The following is a 27840-nucleotide window of genomic DNA, read 5'->3' on the forward strand; positions in this document are numbered from 1 at the left end:
TTGAAGATCAAAATAGACAATTTAGTCATTTTCCCAATTAATCAACTCATAATCATATTAACTTAATTAATCGAACCGGTATAACCGAATCTAACCAAACACCGATTAACGGTGTGGATTTTTTTCTTGAAGACGAAATTAGCAGGCATGTTCGATTATTCGTATTTTCATCAGACCCACGATTTAGTGTAAACAAATTAACCGACCTGTCTCGCTACCTTTATATAACTTCTTTGAATGCTAAGTAGACCAAACATTTCATGACCAATTCTAGTTCACGGTTAACTAACCCATAATCATATAGAATCAACATGTATATCATTATTGATCGATAGCTCGGTTATTGCTATGTTTTGGACTAAAACGGACCCAAACCGACCTATGCAACTGGGTCAGCCAGTGAGCCAGGGCAGGGTAATGTTGAGCCTTTAACAACAATAAGATCAGACTATTAGGCTCATTCTACACCAACTAATAAGAGGATAATGTTCCATAACCTCTAGCATATAATCTATTAAAGATATCTATCTAGTTATCAAACAAAGACTTTATAACCATAACACCGACCACAAAGTTAAAATCTGCGGCAAATATAACTCTCGATTTCGCTTAGCCCCAACTATATATAAACACATACGTCTCAAACAAACCGCAAACTTCTCGTTGTAATCCTGCAGTTCAAGAAGTCCCCTAATTAGTCCCGTAAGTGCACAAACATTAACCCAAACAAAAACCGCCACCTTACCATCCTAGTCGAGACAACTCCCGCTCCTCTAGCAGCATCTCTTTCAACGACTTCCCACCACAACTACAAATACAAAAAACCAAATCAACAAAACATATATTGAATAATCAGAAGCAGATAATAATTTTTATATATCAATTTTTTACATGCGAATATACTAATGTACCTGTGAAAGAAGTTGAGTGAGAGGAGCCTATGGTGTATGACAAAATCACTACCGACATAAGTGACGATAAGGTTGCCTGCATCAGGGTGGGGCCAGCTTCTTGATGTTGGGAACCTCAGGACAAATGTACCGGGGTCCACAAGGCTGTTTCCCGGGCCACGAAGTGAAGATTCCGCTTCTTCTTTTGTAACGATTCCTTCAATCCATCTTGAATCCCACATCTCATTAAGCCCGTTTTGTGACAAGCCGAACGCCGCAGGGTATAGCCAACACCATAACTTTTCAAAGTTTTCTTGGGCAACGTGCCCCTGGCAACCACCGATTCTCCTCAAAACTTCCAAATCCTGCAAAAACAAGTAAGTTTCAATATGTTATAATTGTCGGTGCCAATTTCTAGCATGTCGATTTCAGTTGTGTTCTATCTTTAAAGGGTTATACAGGTTAAAAGTTAAAAGCTTTATATTAAAAGGATATTAACCAAGTTGCACTAAAGTCACTCAACATTCATTAGGTGTTCCAATCCTATGTAACTTTTATATAAATGTTACACAGTTTAAAAATTGAGGCAAATTAAACATATATGAATCTTGGTTACTATTTAGTGATTGTTTTGTTAAAGTTTACTAAATTCAACACTTATGAAACTTGACCATTATTAGTGAATTTTGTTTCCTCGCTAAGTCACTATTACCTTCTAATTCAAGTTAATTAAACAAAAATATATTAATTATAAGTAACCGAGATTCATATATGTTTCATTTGGCCCATATAACTAGTGATTATTTAATTCCCGTCATTATTATTATAGGTATTTAAAGGGTATTCAAATACACAAATAAAATTCCAAGAAATGGACAAAACAAAAGTGTTGCAAGAACGGAACCGTATGTCTGTAGCTGACCTATTTTGACCCATAATACAAAATGCCCGTTTAAGCCTGTGACGAATCAAAGATATGATCACACACACATACACACGCTGACCTGTTGTGTCAAGATTCTGTTCCGGCAGCATGAAATTTTCATAAACTGGTCTCGAAGCACGGGAATCACATTATTCCACAAAACATGGTAATTGTTTTGTGATAACAAATTCCAAACCTTTGTTCCGTCCTCTATCATTCTCTTTGAAATTCTTATTTGATCCCTGAAACCCAAAACTCAATTATAAATAAAGATTCATAATCTTGACTCATATATAAAAATATGAGATTTTATTTTATTTTTTCAAAAAATGAGATGCAAATTACCAGTTATGAAGACAACCCGAGAACTGGGAAACCTGCATTGCAAAGTCCATAATGTCTTTCTCAGAAGCTGAATTTGCAAGGTCTTTTAGAATAAGTGACTTTTCGGTTAGGTTTCCGAGGCAGTATTGGAAGACGGTTTGGTCTGAAGCCGGGCTCCCGTTGCTTTCAATGCTTTTACATGAGTTTGTTGCTTCACTACTATCCGAATCATATGATGAATTGTAACTTTGCTCACGTGGTTCATGTCTAGCCTCAAAAGTCAAAGTCCTACTGTTTGGCTTATCACCCTAATGTAAAAAAAATGTCAAAATCAACATCTATCACCCTAGTGTAAATAAAGTCAAAATCAACCTCTTCACCAAAACAAACACCAAAATTTTAAAAGCTAAAACATATGTCCACCTTCGTGTGTGCGTGTGTGTGTGTTTGGGGGTTGGGAAAGGTGTTTGGGGGGGGGGGGGTGCCTTTGGCTTTGATAAATTATCAGTAGGCGTGTAAACAAACTGAACATTCAGTGGGAAGTTCGTTTATATAATAAACAAACAAACATGAATGCATGTCTCATTCATTCATTTATGTTTCTTTGCCTGTTTACATTTTCATTAAAAAAAATTAGGCTCATTGCATTTTATTATAGTTTAATAAAATAAAAGTATCACTAACTATAATTTAGTCTAGTTTTATTAATTTTTTAGGTTCACATATTGCTGTTCATTCATCATGTTAAGTTATGTCCTTTCGTTGTGTTCGTGAACCATTTAGCTATACAATTAATGAAAGAACACAAACACACTCGTTTTCTTAACGAAAAAACACGGACAAGAATCTTTGTTCATTTACTTGTCCGTTTTCAATAGTTTGTTTGGTTAAAGTTAAACGCTGCGAACACGACCATGCCCCATTCGTGTTTGTGTTTGTTCGGTTCATTTACAGGCCTAATTGCCGAACTAGAATAAAACATTTAAATGAACTAGAATGACCTCATGGTTTTGTCGATCCCATTGTTTAGAAACATTATCAGGCATTAAGGTCATAAAGGGATTTCCTTGACCAATCTTGACACGTTTGGATGATGGGGTCGGTTTTGCCTCATGAACAACGTTGTTCATAGGCTCAACACAGCCACCATCAAGCCATGATGTTCCATCAACCACGTGTATGGCAGAGGTTGACCGTTTCCATATCAATGTAGACGGGCGTGCATTTTGGTTACGTGAAATACTCCGAATAGAATGTGAAAATGCTTCAAGAAATGGGTATCCTTTTTCCATCTTGGGGATGAAAAATTTAATGCGAAACAGCTTGTTATCACACTTTGATGATAGCTGAAACGATCAAATAGAAAATAAAAATATCAGCAACATGATTTATAATTAAAGTTAGTAACATTTTAAATACATTGCATACGGTTTTTGTTGCAAAGTAATAATTTTTCTTGCAGAAAGGAAAAAGAAAGAAACATTACACAAGAAATTACATATAATAAGTTTTGAGTTAATCAATTATAACTCTTGACTAATTAAGATCAAAATAATCATTCATTCATTTCTACAGAATATAGCTTCTTTTTTCTTTTTCTTTTTTTTTTCTTTTTCACATTCTCACAAGTAAAATGGTGGCTATTCTAAAAATTATTGACTAGAATCATATTATAAATATAAGTAAAAATTATGTACGATACCTGAGATATCTTAAGCTTAAAGGAAGCACGCCCGTTGACTAGTTGACTTGGTCTATCTGAAGAAGCAAACTCGATTCCATCAAAACTTGTCAGCAGTGGAGCTTCTAAATCATCTTGTTTTTCAACGCGCGCACCATTGTCAGCATATGTAAGTGAAGCAACAACCTGTAAGTAAAAACACCCTATGCTTAACTTTTACAAAATAACGTTAATAATATTAAATGAAAGTCTCGGTAAGCGTTAAAAAACCTCCATTTCTTTGTTCACTGGGCTCCCGAATGCATCCGTTAAAACAACATCCAAGGAGAAATTCCCCCGACACGATGCCTGCATTTAATATGTAAGTAACAACATTTAATGCTGGAGTGAAAAAGGAATCTCGATTTTAACATGTTACGATTTATAACAATTATAAAGCAAAAACATCTGTTTATGAACTAACCGTGCCACCAGCAACAACCCACGCACCGTCACCATCTTTTTCAATATCAGTGCCACTCAAACCATCAACAGTTAGTTGCAATGGAGGGTCCTAACAACATAAACCAGCAACTATAACTATGACAACAAAGGACACGAAAGTAATTTCAAACTTATTGCTGTAAAAATGGCAAACATTCACCTTAACAAAGTAATCTTTAATAGACGACATAACAGGCAACATTTCCACACCATACACATAACCCTTAACTGAAATATCTTCATTAGCCCCAAATATAGAAACAGTTTTTAAACCGTCCGAATCGCAAGTCGCGCACATCTCTCCCGTAACCTCGCCATTAATGTAAAGCCGCATAATATCAGTAGTTACCTGATTTAAACCCAAAATCAAATTAAATATCTAAAATCATTCATTTTTATTATGATTCAATATATGATATACCTCACAACCAATGTGCACCCATTTATTTAAAGGCACTTCATTTTTGGATCTCGCACTCGGGATTTTCGTCTCGTTCCAATTTGTTCCTTCTTGAGGTACAAAACGAGTCGGGTAAAGCACCAATTCTTTATTCGCAGTCAACGCAAGAAACAGGGCATTGCTGCTTGTATCGGAATTACCCTATCAAACATAAAAAAAGGGTTTTAATAAATCATCATTAGTAACAAATACAGATTATACCAGACACAAAAACTTAATCCCAACAATAAATCAATCAACTTTAACATAAATAAATAATAACTTAATGTTCTTGGCCACCAAAACCTATCAATAGCCATGTATACTAAAAGGGTTTCATTAAAATAACATAATAAACAAAACCCACAACGGAATTGAGTCCAATTGTATTAAACACAAATCAAACAAACCTGGTAAAGAATGATTGAGCCAAAAGCTGAAGAATTTGCAGGTAAATAAAGCCAAAAGCAAAGAGACAAGCTGCGATTATTAGCATCGGTGTTGTTGATATCCAATTTGAAGTCTTTTAACGATGAATAACCGTCGTATGTTATCTGGGTGGTGCCCATTTTGGTGGGTTGTTTGAATAATTTGAAGAAAGAAAGTAAAGGTTGAAGCTTGGTTGGATCAAGAAGTGTAAAGTTTGAGTCTTGACGACTGGTGTTGTTTGACGGTTAGGGTGGTCCGGTGGGTGGTGGTTCTTGAAATTAGGTGGAAATTTATTTGAACACCTAAAATTAGTTGCCGTCAAGGTCAGTCAATTTTATTATTATAATATTATTATTACTAGTTATGAAAACAGTCCAATGGGTTTTTGTTAATGGCAATTTTAGCTTCTTAGTTTCAAAGGTTCTAGTCAATAAATCATTTATCAATTACGCTCTGTCTCCGAGATTAATAAAATAACGAAAATAAGATAAAGGAGACTAAGAAGAGAAAAAAAAAGGAAAAGGAAAGTAAAATATATTATTTAACTTTGTGAGTTTGTGTTCCCGAGTTTGAAAGAATGAAAATAAAAAGAAATTTTAAGGAATATAAGAAAAGATTTTGCTTTTGCTCCAAATCCGTTCATTTTGGAAGGAACATTAGGAGGGAAAATATAGTTTCCATTTCTTTTCATTATAAACTCATGATCACAAATATTTTTTGATTTCTTTTCGATTTTCAATGTATTTCCTTGTTTAAAAAAACTCGGGTACATAATGTTAAGTTAGATTCATTTTTCTTGAGTTTTGTAAGTGTCATATACTCATGTATGACAAAGGGAACACCTAAAATGTATAGGGAAATATGTTTTATGTTGTTAAGGGGCTTAAATGTTTGTGTAATACTTTGATGGTGATAGTTGTAATTTACTTTGAATCTTCATATACCTTTAATATTTATAACACCTTCTATATTTATTTATATTTTCAGTTATAAACTATGAATGTATTTATGAAAACTCGATTCTTAGTTTGACATTTAAATTGTTCGGTTCATAGTTTGATTTTGTTGATATATACATGTTTAACGGTTTAGTTAAGTTTAAAACTTGAAACTACAAGTTAACCAAACCAATCGCTTAACTTTTATTATTTATATCAACATATCGGTTAGATCCGTATAAAACATTATTATAGAGGGGATGAGGTGTACATGACAACCTAAGTTGACGTGGGATGAGAGGATTATGCATGATTTGATAGACCTAAATCTCTCAAAGGACATGGTTAGGAATATGAATTATTGGAGAAGTAGAATTAAAGTTAAGGATTTTTATGGAGAAATGGAAACATTAAGAGCCTCTGTTTACCCTTTTTTGGTCACACACCATTATGGTATTTTCTTTTCATATATATATATAGTATTATCATTTTTTACTACGTGCTACTATCAATTACACTATAGTTGAACTGAGATTTCCTTTTTATATTGCCGCATACATATGTAGTCAAGAGCTGAGGGTCTCTCTGAAAGTCACCTCTCTATCCCGTTGGATAGAGGTACGCCACTCTCACCAGACCCTACTTATAGTTTTGCTATTGATGGGACTTCACTGATTGATATCTTTTATTTTTAAAATATGTATTTATGTATATGTTTTATCATTACACAATTTTCAATCTTTGGAAAAAAAATGTTGAACCAGTATAACCGGCCAACCCACCCACCCGACTGGTTTGGTTCGCCATTCACCAAAACCATAGTTAGTGGTTCGACCTAAATTTTTCATCAAAACCGGCATAGCCTGACCGGAAAAGTCCCTTGTGTATTATACTTGATATAGTCTATGCCCTTAAAAAGAGACATTAATACATTAACTTCAGCAACCTAAAACAGAATTTTGAACCAGATTAACCTAATCAACATACAATTAAGGATTTAAGTCATCCATAGTTATTTAATACAACAGCCAGTTTATACAACAAAGATTCAGATTTATGGGTCATTTTTCACTTCCTGAGTTTGAGGTTGCATTCTTCTCCATACTCCTGCTAACGCGCTCCCAAGAATCGAGTGGCAAACACTAGAAACCGCACATGGTACTGCAGTCAAAGGGTTTCCAAAGTGTTGTGTAGCAAGAACTACACCAAGCACCGAATTCTGAAAAATAAAAACAAAATGAGTTACTTTTATCAATTTTAAACTTGAAAAATGGTCAACTCTCGACTTTTCTTAGTCAAATGTAGATACTGTGTCTAGTACAACCACATTTTCGAACATTACATGGAAATAATTAGGTTTTGTGTTGGCATATCTATCCTGTTTAAAAAACGAGTCGTGTTCAGCCCCCCCCCCCCCAGCCCGTTTAGTTAAACAGGCTGACCCACTAATCTGTTTATGACCTATTTAATCCATATTTTACAACCCACCGACCCGATTAACACGTTTACAACTTGATTATTCGCTTGAGACGTTCAGATAAACGACTTAAACAGGTCATGTTCGGGTTACAAGATTTTATGTGTGTGCAGGTTACTAGGTTAGGGTTGATGTTTTTGACCCATCAACCCAAAACGATTGACACCCCTGAATAAAACACAACCCAGATAGGCCCGTTTGAAAGAAACAAAGAAATAAAGATAGTAAATAACTACCCACCTGCATTCCAACCTCGATAGATATTGTTTTTGAAGAAGACACATCAACCCCAAGAATTCTTGAAAAAACATAACCGAAAAAAAATCCACTTATATGAAGAAGAAGCGCAGCAAGAACCACTTGTTGACCCGACATAAGGATTGCAGAAGAGCTTTGAGCAATTGCATTCCCACAAAGTACAGCTACGGTTGCAACCGCAATTGAGGGCATCACAGGAGATACAATTTTCACAGCCCCTTTAAAGTATTGGTTCATAAATGCACCCACCAACACAGGAAGCAGCACAACCTTTAACAAAATTTCACACGTGATTACGTAAAATTACTTATTTATCCATTATCATCATTGGAAACTATTGACTTAAAACGAGTGTCACCTGCAGTGTGGATAGAAGAAGTCCACGTGCATCGACTGCAACATATTGGCCCGCTAACTTAGCGGTCAGCATTGGAGTCATAACCTGATATTAAAAATCTCATATATGATTACAGTTTATGCAAACTTAAATACACACACACACACATATATAGGGAAGGTTCTAGACGGAAACACAGTTCTTTGCGAAAATACGCAGAACAAAATAAATGATTCATTTTTTCAATTTTAAATGATTGGAATGCAATGTTCATTCATCTCCCATGAAATTCAAAAAAAAAAAGGGAACAAGTTTTATTTATATATAGAACCTACACATGCGTAAGTCAAGTGTATATAATCGTTTAAAATTTAAAAATACATACAAACGAATTAGCTTGATGGTTTTTTTATGTACATAACATACACATTTGTATTTAAGTAGTACACAACTTTAAAAAAAACATGAACAATTTGGGCTTGTTTTCTTTGTTCTCACAATATGTGTGTGTGTAACCATGTATACTAAAAAAACAATGGTTATGTACCAACCACAGCTGACACGGTGCTTGCAGCGGTCATTAACACCGAGAGGGCAACATTCCCCCTGGAAAAGTACCAAATTATGAGTTATTACTAGAAAGTAACTGAGGCTGTTTAGCCATATTATTATTATATAAACTTACAAAGTTACATACCTTGCAATGTAAGTCACAATGTTACTCGCAGTTCCTAAAATTAGAAATGACAACTTTAGCGACTAAACGAGGATAAATATAAGTAAAGATCAAACAGAAAGAGAGATAAAAGAAACTACTCACCCCCCGGGCAGCAGCCAACCAATATCAATCCCGCAGCATAATATGAAGGCAAATTCAAAAGTTTACTGACGAAATATCCTGATAACGGCATTATCTGCAACAAATAATACAGCTAATTACTTCAATATTTCAAAAAAAACATTAACTAAAAATCCACTTTTATGTTGATCGCTTCACTATTTCAGTACAGTCAAAAAATCAACAATAAGCCTAATCAAGAACTATAACCATTAGGGGTGTAAACGAGCAGACCGAGCCTAAGCTCGAATAGGCTTGAGCTCGGCTCACATTGACTTATGGGAGCTTGGGCTCGAGCTCGGCTCGTTTCGAGCTCTTTTTCTTAAGCTGCTCGGTTCGTGAGTTGTTTTTCAAACTCGGGTATATACGTTTTTAATTATTTTTATATATTTTGAAAAAGAAAGCCTTTAACGAGCCTAAGCTCGGCGTGGGCACGTGTAGTACCTTAAACAAGCTAGCTCGAGCTCGATTATGCAATGCAAAACTAATACATAGAAGCCTAAAAAAAGGAAAAACTTAAAAGTACACAAGGCTCGAGCTCAGGCTCGATAACTAAACGAGCTTTAACTGAGGTTTGGGCTCGGCTCGTTTCGAGCTTTTAATCGATCCGAGCTCGTTTGCACCACTAATTAAGCTTACACAAATTCACAAGCTTTAATTCCAGTACCAAGATTCATAACAAAATCAAGATTCAACACAAACAATAAACTGCTAACCGAATACTGAAGACAGAAACCGGTCAAGAGCTCTTTAGGCATAGCTAATGCTCCTTTAAGATCATCAAACGTGAGAGTCATACCCATTCCAAGCATAGTAAAAGTAATCCCCAACATAGTCCATTTGGGTTGGACCCAATTGTACGATTCGGGTCTCACAAGACCCAAGAAGCAACCCAATGCGACCCATATCGGAAACGCAGTCGATATCGCCTCCCCAACAACCTCCACGAAGCTCCCACCACTGTTATTATTATTCTCACTTTCGTCGCTTGCACTCAAGGTGTTCGACGAATTGCCGCAGAGAACTGGATGTGGGAAATACCGGGTTTGGGTTAGGAAAGTCGGGTTATTTCGGGTGGGGGTTGGATTTGGGTTGTGGGGTTTGGTGGGTTTTGAGGAATAGGTGAGATGGGTTGATGATGAGTTGGGTTTTTGTGAGTAAAGGTGGGATTTTGTTTTGAATGGTGAGGTTTGAAGGTGGGATGAGACCGGAAAATGTAGCAGCATTGTGTGTTGTTGTAATTCACCGGCGTCGGATGGATCTGACTGAGATAATAATAATATAACCGGAGATGCAGTACGAGGAGTGAGTGATTAGTAATTGGGGTCGTCTCTTTCATCCTGCTTGTCATTTTTATATTTTGTTTGTTTGTTTGTTTCTTGAATATAATAATGTCGGGTTATATAATATTGAGGTATAGTGATGAGCAAATTCAGTATCGGTGTCGAACTAGTACCGGTAAGTTTTGAGTTTCAGGAGTACCAAGAATTGGTATTTTCGGGATCGATATTTTCGGTACTGGTATCGGTACCGAGTTCGTCCCTATTGAGATATGATCTTCATAAACCACTCTCATTGTGACTATAGATGTCTATACGACTCGTATAGGGTTATACGGACGTATAAGTCTAACATGACTGACAATTATACAAAGGGGACACAAAAAATATATTTTCCAGGTTATCCCGTATAGGTCTTCCACAACTCAGGTCCTATACGAGCCGTATAGGCGAAAAATGGTGTGTGAAGATTCATGGTGGTGTATGAAGTTCCTATGTCATAATAATTTGTCATTTTTATACTTGAGTGACTCGCTTTTTCTCACATTAACTAGCCCATATTGATTTACATCATATCTTTCAATCGTGAAAATACTTGTTTTTAATTCTGCAGCTCTAGGTGCATAAGATACAACACACAAATGGGGTGCCTTTATCCAACTCAACGTCGTCATCGTTAGGGGGGACACCATAAGCGACATGATTTTCTGTGGTGTTCCATGCAAACCCTATCGACTACATCAGCCTGCAAGGGGAATGTGATGACCATACAGATGATCTTAAAGAAACGCGCTTAACGACTTTTTTACATACTTAAACTTCTAAACTTGTCTAAAGTGTACGCACTCCAAAAAAATTAATAATAACTTTCATTGTAACATTTGGTTTCTACCGGGTGGGAAGATGAAATCTTACCATAAAAACAAACATGTTCAATATCAAACTTTATGTAGATCAAATTTCAAACTTCAATAAGATTTGAACATGCAACTTTTAATTAGTTACATAACTTGTAGCGCTTGACAAGACTTTAGAAACAAGTCAACCCCATCTTCAACTATTATCATGACCACACATGGCTAAGATTTGAACAAATGAATATAAACAACCCTACAGGCTATAGATGCATGAAAATAACCCCAAAAGAACACACCAATGCGACACATTATAAGTACTTCCTTCTTTTAATATGTTGTTACACTTTTAATATGTATTATATTTTTCTTTTGCTTAATGTGCTATAAAAATGTCTCATAAAAATATATTAATACATTATCCTTTATAATGTGCTATTTTTCTAGAACACTAAACTCACAAGCTTTCTAAACTGCTCTTAAATCTGTATCTTTATGTCAATCATGGGGCTTGAACCTCATCATTTGAGAAGTTGAAGCTAGCAGTTATATCAAGTTGTAATTTGGGCACTTTTTAGGAATATACTTTGAAAGTGACTTGTTCATCATGTATTAGATTGTCCACTTTGCTAATCAAAGGTTGAAAAGATGTAAGCTTGAATCTATGATGCGTGATAATAGATTCTCATGGATCATTTGATTGTTTGGATCGCGCTTATTCTTCCAGTTGCAGATTTTGGTTTATGTAAATACACAACATTCCCTTTATTCTGGTCACCATGACACCATCAAGGGAATATGAATATTTGACCAAACAATATAGTAAATGTTGTACACGACCACTAGAATCTAGAGCATATTAATCAATATAATAAAACTGTTTTGTGATTTTATTTATATTGTAATAACTTAATCTAAACCTAATCCTTGAGCAAAACCGTGTACAAGATTTGATTCCACGTATCAGGAACACCCGCAAGACACCAGTGACTGCAATCCAACATTCCATCAACATATTTTGATGGGTGCCCGTCTTTTCTCAGTTGAGTAAGTAACGTTATATCGAGTAAATAAGCTGGATTTTTCATCTTTGAAATAACATCTTTCACCACTTGTTCCGCTTCATATCTTTTCCCTGGATAATTGGATCCTTGTATAGGCGCGGTTTGCTCGTCACAAGTCTCCAAACTTCCCGCCCCCCAATCCGTGCCTCTATTACAAAAAATAGAAACGCATATAAGTCAGTTACGTTTAAATTATAAAACTTTATGCCAATCGTCTTTTAGTTTTTAAACTCTGGCATAAGATATCCAACCAATCACCAGTTACGACATAAAACCACATTTAAAAAAATAATAAATAAATAAACGGGTCGACCCGTATGGTAAAGGCAAAACTTAACAAATAATGAACAGCGGAAACCCCTTGGAAAAAGACTTTGGTCTTTTTAGGATTAGTGTTGAAGTCAACCCATCTAGCCCATGTGGTCAATGCTATCTTATAAGCATCCATAAGAGCCATGTCTCTATATAACCTTTCACCAACTTGATAATAATCCCAACTGCAACCAAAAGCACTAGTTTAGAAACTTGTTAAGAGTCGGTTTGACTAGTTAGAGATAAAACAAGTCATACGATTTAAGCGGTCCACCATGAATCCACCAATGGTAGCTGTTGAAGATCAAAATATCCGCGTCTTCCCACATTCGTCCTCCGCTGATCGAGTCCAGCCTTATAACCCTTCCCTTTTCCTCGGTCACAAGGTCTACAAGAAACCCGTTTTTCAAATACATAATTGAAACTCCATGCTCCTTCAATCATACAAAACCAATGTTTTAAATCAAGCAACTAATTTGTGTTTTAAAAAAATATTTTTGATGCATGGAAATGAACTAATGAAGACTCACGGGATAGAAAATAGTTGAGAACGATCCTTGATGAGTTAGACGAAGGTTGTATAGTCGATTGTGGCTATAAAGCAAGCATGCTAACGATTGCCACTGGTTATAACTTAACGAGTCCCCGACAAACAATATCTTCTTCCCCGTGTTTCTTCTTAGAAAATCCTCACCGTTAAATCTAAAAATTTGGGAATATTTTCAACTCATGCATGTTTTTGCACTGTGTCTTGAAGTTCGTAAAACCGGATAAATCATACAAGAAATGGGGTTTCTTTTTGTCTTGTAGCAGTTGAAATTGTTATATCATAACATGTCTCATAATGTGACTTCAACTGCTACAAGACAGAAACCTCAAACACTTGTATGACATCAATGACACAATGATCAATATAACGACTAATAATATAAACAAGTAATATTAGTTTAGACATTTGGTTGCGATCAATGAGGAAAGGTGAAACGAAAACGGACCTTGAAAGTGAACAACCGTGAGGCTGCCATCGGAAGTTGAGGTACATGTTATCGGGTCTACCATTTTTCTGGCAATTCAAACCCGGGGTTATAAATGGGCATTCCAACGCGTTATACATTGGGTATGAACCTGATTTGTCCCATACCCACTTGCCTTTGAATAAATCACAATTTTTTTCATCTGTATGAGCACCACCACCTTCCATGGTTGATGATACATAAACAAGAAGAAAACACAGAGTTCTCACTCTCATTTTCAACATGAACAAATTAAGATACAAGAGGCCTTTTGTGAGTGGCTAGAGTGGTTGGAGGGTGTGTTTTTTGTTTTCTTCTTTTTGACAAAATTATGATTTGTGCCCCTGTGCTTTATGGGCGGGTGCACCCTATAGGTCTGATTCTTAATTATTCTTAATTTGAGCGATCCTGTGCCAATAGATGTAACAACTTTTGTCCTTTAGGAAATATGGAGTAGCATTCTAGTTTTGACAAAAAATTGATCCTATTAACTTTTTTGTTTCCATTTCAATTTGTGATCATAAGAGAATGTTTATACATAAATATTTATGTGTGTAACATAATTGTAAGTGAGTCTGAGCTTGAATCCGACATAATCGTGTTAGGTTGAGTACTTTGAATACAAATTGGTGGCTCCGCAAGTTTTCTTGAGTAAATTCAACGGATCGACTAGATCAAATTATTCATTACAATATTCATGCTTGCTTTGATAATAGGAATGCTCTTAAACGTCGAGCAACTAAAACGAAGTAAGTTGGCTGGGTCGAGCGGTTTGAGATATATAGGGTTCCAGCCGACACGGTTTGATTTTGGCGCTTTGATGGTAACGGTCCAGTCTGACAGCTTGGAACAAATTTTTTGAGTTATCTAATTAAGTATATGTATTATTCGCATAGACAATCTTTATCATTTTATTACTTAACATGGTAACACTTGGTGAATACTTATATACTTATGAGATTAAACTCTTGATATTAATTTTCTAGGATAGAAATATTTGCCCAGTCAACTTATCACCACAGGCTCTACCAATAACTTGCTATGATTAATATTTAATAAGTAAAAGCTTTGTTTGTTCTTGCATACTTAACATCAGCTAGAATGAAGAATTAATACCTTTTTTTTGTTTTAACCCCCCCCCCCCCCCCCCCCACACACACACAGAGCATACAACTACATTATACTTGGTTTTATGTGATCATAAGGTTGTAAAGCAACACATTCCAAGTATCAGGAACTCCAGCAAGACACCAGTGGCTGCAATCCCTCCCGGACAGCTTGCCAAGCCCGTACTTTGATGGATGACCGTCTTTTCGCAGCAGTGATAGGTTGGTTATGTCCAGTAGAGTCACTGGTTTCTTGATGGTTTTCAATTCCTTCTTTAGAACTGTCAATGCGGCTGGCGTTGATCCGGGATAGGTGGAGCCGGGAACCGGTAGTTTCTGTCCTATGCAGCCTTGTGCCTTTGGTTCTCCCCAACTAGTGCCACTGTCATGAAAAATACAGGAACATGATAAAATGAACAAATATATGATTACTTATTTACAAAGTTATATTAACAAATTGCATTGGGGTATGAAAATCAAACACATGATCTGAAAGGATTTAAAATAGAATTTTAGTAATTTAAACTATAACTTACTAGCCGATAATATAATTAATACTAAGAGTGTGATCAATAACACTCGTAACTTTTACTATCGTTGTCAAAGGTAATCTCACTAAAACGAAAAAGTAACTAACTCTTCTGCATGAACAACTGTCTATTTTTTCTAAAACGATAAGATCGAAGGTTGTAAATTGATTTTAAAACGACATAAACAAAAGTTTGGGACAAACGACATAAATAAAAGTCTGGGACAAACATCATCGTCGGAAGGTTGTAATATAATTGTTCTTGACAATGAAAGTGAAAGTTAAGGATGTCATTGAACACGTCACATATGTATTATTATAGGCTAAAGAGTTATAGTTTATGTGATTAACATATCCAATTTATAAAAAAAAATTAAAAAAAAACTTACTTGTAATGTGTAGGTGAAATTCCTTGAAAGAAAACCTTGGACTTAAGTGGATCAATGTTGTCATCAACCCATCGGCCCCATGTATCAATGGCCTTACCAAAAGCAACAAGTCGATCCATATCTTTATAAACTTTGTCCCCATCTTGTATAAAGTCAAATCTACATAATCAACATCATTAATTATTCATACACATAACTTCATTCAATACGTATCATATTCTTATGATATTGATGTATATATGTAACATTATTTACTATATACACCATTAGTTATTCATACACATAAAAAAAATGTAACATACGGTTGGGTCGGGCCTCTACGGCTCCACCAATGCCACGTGTTAAACACGAGGTAGTCGACGCCCAACCAATGTCTGCCACTTGTAATCGAATCCAATTTCAACACCCTTGATCCATTCTTATCCTTGACGATATCCACTAAGTATAAGCTATGATGGTAAATCACTTTCGCTCCATACGCCTACAAGTGAACTTGTATAACCACATTTCACAATTAATAAAAAACAACTTGTAGCAAAATAAACTGATCACTATACCTTAAAGATGTAAACACTTAAACCACTGTCCTTGGAGAGTTTCACACCATATTCAGCAGAGGGTACCGATGAATGAATCATACATAACAACGATAACCAATGGTTTTTGCTTAACGAGTCGCCCACAAACATTATAGTCTTCCCCCTTAATTTCTCCAAAAAGTTTTTACCATCAAATCTGTAGCAAATAATATATAGTACAAAGCGAAAAACAATGATAATTAATGATTAAATTTTTCATACAAGCTTTACATGATAGCAGTTTTGTATAATTAAAATTCAAGTAGGTCATGTGTCATCTTGGTATGGTCTAGACGTAAGAAAATTAGCAACAAAAAGAGGGAGATCGAGAATATATATATGGGCAAGATATATGATTATATATGCATATAATTTCTTTCGGGGTGATACTTTATATATTTATTTTTCTATGTTGACATATTATTTTGATGATATGAGATGAAAATGAGTTAACTATGATTCCAATAATTACACATTTAAAATAAAGTATCAAATTAAAGTAAAATAATAATAATAGTAAAATTGATTATTATTATTATTACTATTATTATTATTATTATTATTAATGCTAATAATAAAATTTACAATAGAAAGGTGTTAACATTATTAAACTTTAAAACTGAAAAAGCTTATATTAAATATGAAATTTGTGATAAGGAATACTAAGAAAAGAGTTTCCACACGTAATGATTCAAAAAGCTTTTTGGACTGGTTTGAATATAAACGTGTTGTTATTATCAAAACTGATAATTAGACACTAATTTTATAAAAGTGTTGCGTTACGTATAAAAAGGTGATTTGTTATTTTAAAATGCGTTAGGTGATTAGCGACGTAGTTTGTTGTCCGTTCACACCTTATATTTCGATGTAAAAAGAATATTGATAATGTTATAAAATTATAAAAATCTATTTGGATTACCTAAAAATATTTTTTGTCAGGCCACCCTATATACCGTATATAATTACGAAAATAATGATTAAATCAAATATACTTTGATTTGATTTCATAACTTCAATAATAATAACAATATGTTCAAATCAAATTTTATTGTACGTAAATACCAAAAATAAATTACCATTCATCACTTTAGTTAATTAATCAACAGTTTTATACAATATTTATTGCCTTGACTCATTTAATAATCATAATGGTGCATACCCAAAGTCTAATTCATAATTTTCTTAATAAAACTTGAATATGCACATATACCTTGATAAAGAGCATGCATGGGGTTGCCATCTATATTTGAGATATTGATGATCAGGTCGATTATTATTTAGACAGTCGAACTCTTTACCGACGAAGGAGCACAAAGACGCGTTATAGAGTGGATATGAACGATCAATCACCCAGTTTCCTTGGAACATATCGCAACGCTGATTCTTGCTTTCGACATTGATGAACACAATTGCAAGAAGAAGAAACACAAGATGCTGATGAACCTTAAAAGCCATTTTAATCTCTCATGCAAAGAGAGAGTTGCTTGCTCGCTCTTTGTATTTTGGTATTCAATATGATGAGAATAGGTATTTATAGGGCAGTGTCTACACAATGTGTATTATTATAACAAGCTTATTTTAATTTTATAGCTAGAAAATATTAATTAATCCCTTTAAAAAAGGTATGGTATTAATTATTCAAACCTTCATACAAAAATAAAACATTTTCTTTTCTAGGTAAGATTTTAATTCGTTTTAAGTCTTTATTTGCTTATTACGAATAAGAACAAGATATTAATTAGCTTAAACTTTTTTTTTATTGGCGAATTTATGTTATATGAGATACTTGAACCTAGGCATGTTCAAAACGGTTTGGGACTAGGAACCGGAACCGGTTCCTAACCGGTTCCTATATTCAAAACCCCCTTTTAAACCGGTTCCAGGCTCGAACTGGTTAGGGAACCGAACCGGTTCTCCCACCCTCGGACCCCTAACCTATCTAACCGGTTCTTACCGGTTCCTAACCCGGTTCCTGTACCGTAACCGGTCAAAAAACGGCTATTTTTGACCCCAACGGTCAAAAAACGGCCAAAAAAAACGGTTAGGAACCGGTTCCGGTTCCAGAACCGGTTCCGGTTCGGTTCCGGTTCCTACCCGCCCCCACTCAGAAATGCAAGAACCGGTCACGGATCATCGGGTTGAATCAGATAGGGTCCGGTTCCTACAAAAAACGGGTAGGAACCGGTTCGGGTCCGGTTCGGGTCCACCGGTTCGGTTCCAGGAACCGGTTTCGTTGAACATCTCTACTTGAACCCAAGACTTCTCAATTTTTGGTGTTTTTATATGAGAGACTTGAACCCAAAATCTCTCAACCTCTTGGTGTTTTGAAAGTTTTATCTTTATCGATGGGCCACCAACCCCGTTGTTTAGCTTTAGCTATTTCATGGAATTTTTTTGTTTTTGTACATTAAAAGACACATGTAATTTTTAATTTTATCAATTACAAAATTATGATCAACCTCTTGGTGTTTTGAAAATTTACTTATTTGTTTGTTTGCGCATCTCTAATGACTCATCTGATATTTTTTCACACGGCCAAGATTTAATAAAAACAAAGGTTGGAAACCCCTAGCAAGAAGCTAAGAGTAGAGGAGACAAAATAAACCAGTTAACCGAACCGACCTGATAAACGAACCGAAACCGAAACGGTAAAACCGAGTATGTAGAAACCGGTTGAAAACATAGGTTCGGAACTGATTTGTAATTTTCTCCACCAAAACCGGTTCGAAACCGGTTAACCAGCTAAAACCGGTCAAAACCCGAACCGAAACCAAATATACATCGGTTTTGACTTTCGTTGACCAAACTGAACTGGTTTCACCCAAACCGGTTTTGAGTTTTAAACTAGTTTGTGCACCTTTAGTTACGAGCCCAAAAAACATACAAAAAAGGAAACAAAAACAAAACGGGAACAAAGTTACATGATACCGTCTACAAATGAAAATTAACAAAACTAATTTTGCATAACTCGATCTCTTTCCCCTGATTTCCACCTTCAGTTTTCTGTATTTTTCCGTCTTTGTTTTTCTCCCGACCCTATTATTTTGTAGGTCATAAAATTCATTGATTACTAACTGAATCATTTTCAGCCCATATCAAAGCTCCAACACATTCATCTAAACCTCTCTTTCCAAATCTTCGTTTGAACGAATGTTGCTCGTAGGCACTTGTTCATCTAAGTTGGCTTTCTCATCCAAATTATTGAAGCGTGCCCAACAAGTTAAACGCAAGTTAATAAGCAAATGGAGAATGAGATTGTAGGCAAACATGAACTTGAATGTGTGTACCGTCTGATTTCCCATCTCCATTCTCTCTGTTATAGGATTTCGTTTCCCGTCTCTTTTTGTATCCAGTTTCTTGTGAATAAATGAAATTTGAATAGATTACTCTATAGATCTCGTGTTAGATTATTAGTTTGTATTGATTCGCTTCATTTTGTTTTGACATTTGACGTACAACATATTTTCTTTAAAATGAGTCAACTTTGTTATATATATATATATATATATATAGGGTAAGGATCCTAAGAGAACCATTTGCAAATTGAGAACTTTGAGAACCATTTTAGACCACTAAAAACACCTTAAAAAAATATTTAAAAAAATCATAAAACAAAAAATAATAAAAGTTTTAAAAAAGTAAAAAAACCAAAATTCTTATATTTCATTCCGGTTTCATTAAAAAAATAAAAAAAATACAAAAAAATAAAAAAAAAACGTCGTATTATACACATATGTATAATTTTATATAATCTTCAGTTACGTAATATACACATATGTAAAGTATCATTTATCTTAAATTATACACATGTGTATAAAAAAAACATGTAAATATACATATATGTATATATTATACATATGTGTATATAATTTAGCTAAACCAAGTTTTTTTTTATGAAACCGGGATGATAAAATAAAAAATTTGGTTTTTATACTTTTTTGATTTTTGTGTTTTTTTTATTTTATGATTTTTTTTCATTTTTGGGTTTTTTGTGGTCCAAAATGGTTCTCATAGTTCTCAATTTCAAAAAGGTTCTCTCATGATCCTGATCCTATATATATATATATATATATTTGTCGTTAAAAGGGAAAAAACGGCCGTTAACTTCTTGGTTAATTTTGACAACCAAAAAGTTGACCGGTTGATCAATCAACACTGATGTGCCAAGTAACTATGTGATTATGAATTTTCAGTTTTACGTAAACAAATATGATGTGTGCCCTTTAGGACCAATATATGATGGAGAAAAGATGTAATAAATACAAATAGGAAAGACTTGTGAGTCTCTGGAAACCTAATTCGGGGGAAGTAATGAGCATATTCTATGATCATTAGGTGCTTGATACGTAAAAATATTGGAACTAAACATAAAAAGGTTTGTTAAATTAACATGTTTTAAAAAAAAGTTATGCATGGACGTTGGTAAAACCCAACAGTGAGTCGACATGAATTCGATCAATATCGGCTACGTTCGTTACAGTATAAGCAACGTTGGTAAACCCCGGGCGCTGTCTGTCTTGGACACTGAGGCCGTGAGTTCGAACTGATTTCTTCATGTCTATTACGGTTCGGTAATGTTTATTATGGTTCAAAACTAAAACAAAAAATAACACAAAAGTTGGGGTGGACCAATTGGGTGCCGTAGGTCGTTAAAATCGGGTGTTATTAAAAATCGAGCATTGTCGGTCGTAATCGTTGAGGTGGTGAGCCTACATGAATTTGCCCGGCTTACGTCAGGCTCGTTACGGTATCAGAACTAAAAAAGGTTGTCCGATTACATTTGTCATGATACCATAACTAAAGCGAAAATATATAAAAAGATTGACGTGGGCCAATGGGGTGGCGGGATCACTAAACCAAGGCGTCGTTCAAACACGAGAATTATCGGTCCCGTGCGTTGAGGTGATCAGAGTATGCGATTTCGATCGGTTAAAGCAAGAAAGAATAACAAAAAAATACTTTGACCTGCAGTTGGTATAAAGAAAAAAAATAAACATTGTTATTGTTAGTATATTACCCAAGAATCCAAACATGGCAAATGGACAGAAAAACAATAAATCAAAACACCCACTGCCTGCCATCCAGGTAGAACTTACTTTGTGTTCACATTTCTAAATATCTAATATATTAAATCATAACACGTATAACTTTTGTGACATCAAAAGTCACATTTACTATATAAAATAAAATATAAATATAGGTAATGTCAGTTAAACAGTTAATTGTTTATTTTAAATTTAAACAAAACTATATGTGATTACTTTGTATTAACAATGTATACAGCAATAATAACAATACCTGAAGACATAGGGGTTGTTTTCAGCGAGACTCCGGCTCCAATACAAACAATATAATAAGACAAATAAAGTATAAAATAGAGTATTTGAGTGATGTGGTATTTGAATTTAAAAGAAGAATAATAGATAAATAAATAAATAAGTAATAATAATAACAACCATAGCAAATTTATATTAAGTACGTAAGGTTATGATTCTAAGACATACTTCTAACCAAAACTAGATATTTTCCTTAAAAGTCTTTAACCTTAATCATATGTCTTCGAGAAGTTTTCTCATCAACCATATCCTTAGAGAGATGCATGTCTAAATTGTCTCATCCCAAGTCGATTCAGGTCTGCCTCTAGTTGTAATGTTTTCTAATGATTAAACATTTTTCATCGTTTGTCTTCTCTTCATGTGTCCGAACCGCCTCAATCTTCTCTCCCTTATCTTATCTGATATGCTAGTTGTCTCTAATCTTTCTCGAAAAACGTTGTAACGTATGATAATTAAACTGTTAAATTGTATTTGGTTTTTTTATTAAATATTTTGTTGTAGTTAATTACTTGTGTAAAACACGATTCTCAAACTAGTAAATTAATAAACATAATTTGGATACCGTCACCGTTCTATGTCATCGTATTTACTTATTTTCTTATCTATGTGATATTGAATAATAATATTATTAACATAATATAACTGTAGAACTTTAAAACAAATTTAATTGTGGATACTTATTATTTCATGCAGTTATTACATTATTAACTAAATTTAACATGAAATTAATTATAAAATTTTCAAATAAACTTATATTTTTACTTAATTAAAAGCTATATCTAACTTTCTAAACACCATCAAGTCTAATATCAGTTTCCAATTTCCAATCAACAACGGGCAGATCTATAGGACATACACGAACACATACTTCACAAGCAATGCATTTATCAAATTCAAAGTGGATTCGGCCACGGAAACGCTCGGATGTGATCAATTTTTCGTAGGGGTATTGAATAGTTACAGGTAAACGATTCGCGTGTGATAAGGTAATCATGAAACCTTGACCAATATACCTTGCGGCTCGAACTGTTTGTTGGCCATAATTCATGAACTCAGTTATCATAAATTTGAGTCAGAGATATATGGATATATCCATTTCATGTAACAAAAGATCCCCCTTCTTATTTGTATATTGGGTCTTTAACGAGTCTTATTATCCTTGTCTTTGTTTATGTCTTGAGTTGAAACAAATTACTATAATTCGTCCCCGACGACGGATTAGTTGACATTTTTCACAAATTTTACGAACAGAAGCTCTTATTTTCATATTTGCCACTCCTTTAATTTTGAATCCATTTCTTGGACGAAAAAACGTTTCTTGAAATTTTCGATTTCAAATCGTATTTCCGCGAAAGAAATAATGAAAATACCTAATCTTTTCTCGCGTGTCTACCATTTCACCACCAAGGCATTTTGAAAGTGAATCGTATTCCATGAATATGATATCTATCTAGTGTGATGTATGGAATAGTGGAGTGTTGGAGTCTTTCTATTGATTGGTCATGTCATATAGGCCCGAATTGGACATCCAATTGCTTTGATTTGAATTATCCGGAGAATGCCTTATATAGATATCCAATATATCAAAAAGATGGACAATCAAACCTATTTCTCGATTCAATAGCCATGAGATGATCATATTAGGGTGATCCTTTTGTCGACGGATGCTCCTATTACACTCGTAGTCTCTGAAGGATGAGAACCAACTATGTAGCATCTATACCGAGAATTCAAGTATTGTATACGTCATTAGTCTGATCCTTTGTAGGAACTACCCGTAATAACGAACTTGCAAAACGGGAACCTATTACGAAATCTAATTAGTTAAAATGAAAGTAAAAGTTTTATAAGATTAATGTTCGCTCTAAAATTGAAAATAGATTCGATAAAAAAAATAGTAATAATTTTATAATTTGATTCCATAATGATTCGAAAAGAGTTTCGTTTTAAAACGAAATTACACGACCTAATTCTTATTAGTTGAATTGAAAAATGATCCAAGAATGCATTCGCTGATTGCAAACGCGGTATGCGTAGATGTTACAGACGATTAATCAATTTCTTTTTCTAAAGCTGTGACGGAATGGATTCATCAAAATGATTCTTAGCAACATTTTGGGGGTTTCGGTATCTTTGATTACTTTGGTGCTTACTTTTATGAACCAATGAAATACCTATGATTTGATACATAAAAAACTGTCCATCATTTTTTACACATAGACGAGCAAGTTCCATAATCAAAATTCCCTTTTTAGTTAATTGTGTATGATTTAAACGTCTCCTCATTATATGTATTAAAATTACAAAAGAAAAAAAAAGAAAAGAACAATGATATTTTTTTTTGAACGGCCAACTAAGTAACGCCGGGTACTCCGTACGCGGCCTCCAATGGCTAAAAGAATAACGATATTAACTGTTTTTTATATGTAACTGCTAAATATAATAAAGTATTTAATATGGTTGAATTATTTAATTTAAATAGTAAAAATCAAATAATGAAAAACAAATCCAAGTTATAGTTATTAAATTTGTATATGTATTTATATAATAATAACTACAATTTAAGTTCCTTAGCTATGCTAAAAGTATATTTAAAGAACTAAGTCCACTTTAATTGACTTAACATTTATCAACTGCATAAAATTATTTATTTATTTATTTACTATGTTAGCTACCCGTATAGCACACGGGTTAGAATAAATAAATTTATTTAAACAATAACATAATGTGACATACAAAAAAATATGTTGAACATATATAAAGATATATTATATGGTATAATAAATTACACAACAATATGGAAATAGAAAATTTATAAATCTCTAAATATTTCTTGATGCACAATATGTGTAGTTTTATTTTGTAAATTTAGGCCCTGTTTATTTTTCAGAAAAACCTCTTAATGGCCTCTGAAGTCTGATTCGGTAAGAGGAATTAAGAGGTTCGGCTGTTTGTTTTTTGTTTATTATTAAGAGGTAAAACTTCTAAATGGCTTCTTAAAGAAAAAGAGGTAAACAAACCTCTTATTACTCAAAAAACACGGTCAGAGCTGCCTCCCTCTCTAGGGTTCGCTGTCTCCACCACCGCCTCCCCTCCACCTACGACGGTCTTCACCTTCGCCGGTCTTCACCTCCGCCGGCCCTCCATCTCCGCCGGTCTTCCTCTTTCCCCCAATTTCAGGTGAGATCGATGCTATTGTTTATTATTGGTATGAATGTGTAGATCTGGGTTATCTTTTCTAGTTGAATCTTGATTAATATGGCTGATTTCTTGATGTTTTAAGGTTATTTTGTTCGTGGGTTTGTTAGGGTTTTGAATATTATCTATGACTTTGTATTTTTGATTGTTAAGAAGATGTTATACTTGTTAAATCTGTAGGTTGTAGGGTTATTGATTATCATTTTCTATAGCTTTAATGTAACAATATAGATAGATACTGTAGTTTGTATGCTATACAGATAACAACCCCTAATGCCATGGACTGTTGGTAAACAAAAACATATATACACAATTGTAACAGCTAGTTTAGGTGTTAATTTCTTAACTTTTTTCAAAGTCGAATGCTTAGAAACCTTCTAAAAATATTATGTCAGTGGCCCTGTTTTTTGTTGATCTTAGGCATGGGTGATAAAAGATTGAAACTTACGACAGAGCAAGAAAAACTCTTTTTAGAGACATGTATAGAAGAAACGGTTAGGGTGGGTTATATGGGAGTAAGCTTACAAAGGGAGTCTTGGGCTGTTGTTGGTAAAAAACTATTGGAAGCATATGGCATGGCGGTTGAACAAAAACAATTAAAAAACAAATATGATTACCTCAGAGCAAAGTATTTAGCTTGGTCTTATCTGAAAAGAAAGACTGGAAACATTTATAACCCTTACACAAATATGTTTACGCTAACAAATAAAGATTGGGACGCTGTTTGCAAGGTTTGTTTACAAGTATACTTTTCTAATATATATATATATTACCTATTAATTGTAAACGTCTCCAAATTAAATATAGGTTCATCCTAAGGCAGCTTCCTTGAAAACCACGCCATTAGCTAATCATGAGCTTTGTGCAACTCTATTCGATAAGAATTCAGCAACAGGTTCTATCCGTCGTCCCATTGCTCCCCGTCGAGCTTCCTCATCTTCCCAAGCTTCTGTCATTCCACTTCTTCAGATTGATAGTGGTCCTATTGAGAGTCTAGATGGTGAAAACACATACGAAGAAAACACATATGAAGAAACCAGCTATGATACAGGCTTTGAAGGTGATTCCTCAATCCCCGAACACACAAATGCTCCTAAGGAAGATCGGGGTCGGGCCAATAAAAAGGCTAAACACACCATTAATTTGACTGACCTAGAGGTAGACATGAGAAAGGTAATTGCCAATCTAGCTGAAAACAAACCGGTGAGGCCGACAATTGATGAATGTCATGATAAGTTAAAGGGACTTGGGTTGGAAGCCACAGATCCAATTTTCTTAGCCGCATTTGGTATCTTTAGCCAACCTTCAAACAACTATAGAGAGGCATGGATGACTCTACCATCGAATCCGGAGGTCTTAAAAAATTGGATTACAATGATGGCGAAGACTTTGGGGAGTATGAAGTAGTTATGTTTCGTGTTTTGTGACTTTGTTATGAACTAGATGATACATTTTGTGAACTAGTTGGTACCTTTTTTGAGAATTAGTTGGTACGTTTTATGTGAACTAGTTGGTTATTTTTATTTTTTTTGAACTAGTTGTGCTTATGCTACAAACTATTTGGTGCTTGTTCCATGAACTATTTGGTGCTTATTCCATGAACTATTTTGGTGCTTATCCTATGAACTATTTGGTATTTATGTGACTTTGTGCATTTGTGTTAACAGGTTAATGGATAATACTCAAAAGCTCGCTTTCGTTATTTTTGTTTACTTTTATTTTAAGTACTTCCGGCCTAGGTGTATGAAACGAAATAGGGATAATACATCCGCTATGTCTGGCCATGAAATAGGGATAATACAAAATGATGATATTTGCCAAAGAAGTTATGCGACCAACTTCATTTAATCATAATCCAAATATTCCTGGAAATAATAGGAGGGAACGACGAATTTTCAAGGTAACAATAGTTTAAATGCCACTCTAATATTTTGTATTATGTATATGTATATTGTAATAAACTTTTTCAATCAGGGAGCGGTTGGTGCCCTTGACGGAACATTGATACACGCTATTGTCCCTCATGATAAACAACATTTATATAGAGCAAGAGGTAGGAGTGAATGTTATCAAAATGTTTTGGCAATTTGTGACTTCAATATGGTCTTCACATTCATTGTGGCCGGATGGGAAGGCACCGCACATGATGCTAGAATATTAAATGAATCATTAGTTGATCCTGATTTTGAGTTCCCCTTTCCTCCGACAGGTATCATTACGATTTCAAATATTATATTCGTGATGCTGCATATAAACACTAACATTTTCTATTTTCTTTCAAGATAAATATTATCTTTGTGATGCTGCATATAAACACACTCGGGGATTTATGGCACCATATCGCAATGTTAGATATTGGCTTGGAGATTTTCGTCGAAGACGTGCATTGAATAGCAAAGAAAAGTTTAACCACGCACACGCTAAACTTAGAAATGTTATTGAACGTGCTTTTGGTGTGTTAAAGGCACGTTTTCCTATCTTGAAGAAAATGTCACCATATCCTTTGGTTAAACAAAGAGACATCACTATCGCATGCTTTGCAATTCATAATATATACGAAAAGAAGGCTTAAGTGATGAGCTATTCTTTCAATATGATCAATCTCAAATGCCTATTGATGGTGATGACGACAACGGTGATGATGATGATGACGATGTTGATGATGAGCTTCAATCAAATGGAAGTAGTGCAGATCAACAATACATGATAAACATGAGAGATCGAATCGCGACACAATTAATGCGAAATCGAATTTGAGTGCTTAGATGTTTTGGAAACATTGTAGTTGTGGTTGTACTTTTCTTTTTAATGTTTTATGTTAAGACAACTTTAATTTTAAATTAACTGCAAAAGGTTTTAACATTTAAAATGGTCAAACAGACGTTTATTAATATTCAGATGTTTTAGAAAAAAACAAACAGCATTAATGATTCAGATTTCAGACATTTGAACCAGCTCTTAATATTCAGATGTGGTATTCAGATTAAGACATAATTCTCTTACTGAAAACAAACGGGGCCTCACTTGTTTTTTCAAAACTTAGTAGTTTCAAATTGTTTTTGATTTTAACTCTAAATAATGCAACAAATAACTGGTCATGAGTTAAAACAAATTGTCTGAAAAACAAACCAACAATCTACAATGATTGACCTTCGCTTTTGT

The 27840-nt window shown here is 34.3% G+C and overlaps 5 protein-coding genes across 6 annotated transcripts; 1 reads left to right on the forward strand and 4 right to left on the reverse strand.

Moving 5' to 3' along the window:
* Positions 1-273: 273 nt before the first annotated feature.
* Positions 274-5479, reverse strand: LOC143587554 (SH2 domain-containing protein A-like). The gene is made up of 12 exons (XM_077068818.1): positions 5153-5479; positions 4725-4904; positions 4464-4652; positions 4284-4373; positions 4091-4168; positions 3842-4006; positions 3141-3485; positions 2161-2447; positions 1895-2057; positions 912-1255; positions 746-808; positions 274-671 (listed from the first exon to the last, which is right to left on the reverse strand). Exons 1-12 carry the CDS (start codon positions 5309-5311, stop codon positions 641-643), a joined length of 2094 nt encoding a protein of 697 aa, XP_076924933.1. The 5' UTR covers positions 5312-5479; the 3' UTR covers positions 274-640.
* Positions 5480-7058: 1579 nt separating this feature from the next.
* Positions 7059-10322, reverse strand: LOC143587566 (putative sodium/metabolite cotransporter BASS1, chloroplastic). The gene is made up of 7 exons (XM_077068823.1): positions 9736-10322; positions 9002-9095; positions 8879-8912; positions 8733-8787; positions 8203-8286; positions 7827-8114; positions 7059-7328 (listed from the first exon to the last, which is right to left on the reverse strand). Exons 1-7 carry the CDS (start codon positions 10243-10245, stop codon positions 7164-7166), a joined length of 1230 nt encoding a protein of 409 aa, XP_076924938.1. The 5' UTR covers positions 10246-10322; the 3' UTR covers positions 7059-7163.
* A 1751-nt stretch (positions 10323-12073) lies between these two features.
* On the reverse strand, positions 12074-13730 carry LOC143586455 (protein trichome birefringence-like 42). The gene is made up of 5 exons (XM_077067996.1): positions 13525-13730; positions 13060-13231; positions 12788-12963; positions 12556-12714; positions 12074-12365 (listed from the first exon to the last, which is right to left on the reverse strand). Exons 1-5 carry the CDS (start codon positions 13728-13730, stop codon positions 12074-12076), a joined length of 1005 nt encoding a protein of 334 aa, XP_076924111.1.
* A 984-nt stretch (positions 13731-14714) lies between these two features.
* Positions 14715-17783, reverse strand: LOC143587575 (protein trichome birefringence-like 41). Its single transcript, XM_077068829.1, has 5 exons — positions 17355-17783; positions 16124-16301; positions 15869-16047; positions 15567-15725; positions 14715-15030 (listed from the first exon to the last, which is right to left on the reverse strand). The coding sequence occupies exons 1-5, from the start codon at positions 17597-17599 to the stop codon at positions 14733-14735; spliced, it is 1059 nt and encodes a 352-aa protein (XP_076924944.1). The 5' UTR covers positions 17600-17783; the 3' UTR covers positions 14715-14732.
* A 6600-nt stretch (positions 17784-24383) lies between these two features.
* LOC143585601 (uncharacterized) lies at positions 24384-26447 on the forward strand. Of its 2 annotated transcripts, XM_077067367.1 has the most exons (3): positions 24384-24660; positions 25099-25409; positions 25486-26447. In XM_077067367.1, exons 2-3 carry the CDS (start codon positions 25101-25103, stop codon positions 26083-26085), a joined length of 909 nt encoding a protein of 302 aa, XP_076923482.1. In that variant the 5' UTR covers positions 24384-24660; positions 25099-25100; the 3' UTR covers positions 26086-26447. The 2 variants fall into 2 exon arrangements, with proteins under 2 accessions (XP_076923482.1, XP_076923476.1); XM_077067361.1 differs by lacking the exon at positions 24384-24660 and having other exon boundaries at positions 24704-25409.
* The last annotated feature ends 1393 nt before the right edge of the window (positions 26448-27840 follow it).

This window comes from Bidens hawaiensis, unplaced genomic scaffold (assembly GCF_021521415.1).
Source record: "Bidens hawaiensis isolate Kalapana, Puna unplaced genomic scaffold, B.hawaiensis_p1.1 tig00001575_1, whole genome shotgun sequence".
Taxonomy (NCBI): Eukaryota; Viridiplantae; Streptophyta; class Magnoliopsida; order Asterales; family Asteraceae; genus Bidens; species Bidens hawaiensis.

What these genes read in the sequence shown, in the direction of transcription:
- LOC143587566 (XM_077068823.1), bottom strand. Translation starts at nt 10,245, where the DNA reads ATGCTGCTACATTTTCCGGTCTCATCCCACCTTCAAACCTCACCATTC. An exon ending in ATTGTGACTTACATTGCAAG is followed by an intron (nt 8,788 to 8,878) that starts GTATGTAACTTT and finishes GTACTTTTCCAG; the next exon opens with GGGGAATGTTGCCCTCTCGG. An exon ending in CTATCGAGGTTGGAATGCAG is followed by an intron (nt 7,329 to 7,826) that starts GTGGGTAGTTAT and finishes TTTATTTTTCAG; the next exon opens with AATTCGGTGCTTGGTGTAGT.
- LOC143585601 (XM_077067361.1), top strand. Translation starts at nt 25,041, where the DNA reads ATGCTTAGAAACCTTCTAAAAATATTATGTCAGTGGCCCTGTTTTTTG. An exon ending in ATTGGGACGCTGTTTGCAAG is followed by an intron (nt 25,410 to 25,485) that starts GTTTGTTTACAA and finishes AATTAAATATAG; the next exon opens with GTTCATCCTAAGGCAGCTTC.
- LOC143587575 (XM_077068829.1), bottom strand. Translation starts at nt 17,599, where the DNA reads ATGGCTTTTAAGGTTCATCAGCATCTTGTGTTTCTTCTTCTTGCAATT. An exon ending in CATGCATGCTCTTTATCAAG is followed by an intron (nt 16,302 to 17,354) that starts GTATATGTGCAT and finishes TATTTGCTACAG; the next exon opens with ATTTGATGGTAAAAACTTTT. An exon ending in CGTAGAGGCCCGACCCAACC is followed by an intron (nt 15,726 to 15,868) that starts GTATGTTACATT and finishes TTGATTATGTAG; the next exon opens with ATTTGACTTTATACAAGATG.
- LOC143587554 (XM_077068818.1), bottom strand. Translation starts at nt 5,311, where the DNA reads ATGGGCACCACCCAGATAACATACGACGGTTATTCATCGTTAAAAGAC. An exon ending in GGGTGCACATTGGTTGTGAG is followed by an intron (nt 4,653 to 4,724) that starts GTATATCATATA and finishes GGTTTAAATCAG; the next exon opens with GTAACTACTGATATTATGCG. An exon ending in GGGTTGTTGCTGGTGGCACG is followed by an intron (nt 4,169 to 4,283) that starts GTTAGTTCATAA and finishes TATTAAATGCAG; the next exon opens with GCATCGTGTCGGGGGAATTT.
- LOC143586455 (XM_077067996.1), bottom strand. Translation starts at nt 13,730, where the DNA reads ATGGAAGGTGGTGGTGCTCATACAGATGAAAAAAATTGTGATTTATTC. An exon ending in CACGGTTGTTCACTTTCAAG is followed by an intron (nt 13,232 to 13,524) that starts GTCCGTTTTCGT and finishes CCAAATTTTTAG; the next exon opens with ATTTAACGGTGAGGATTTTC. An exon ending in CATGGTGGACCGCTTAAATC is followed by an intron (nt 12,715 to 12,787) that starts GTATGACTTGTT and finishes TTTTGGTTGCAG; the next exon opens with TTGGGATTATTATCAAGTTG.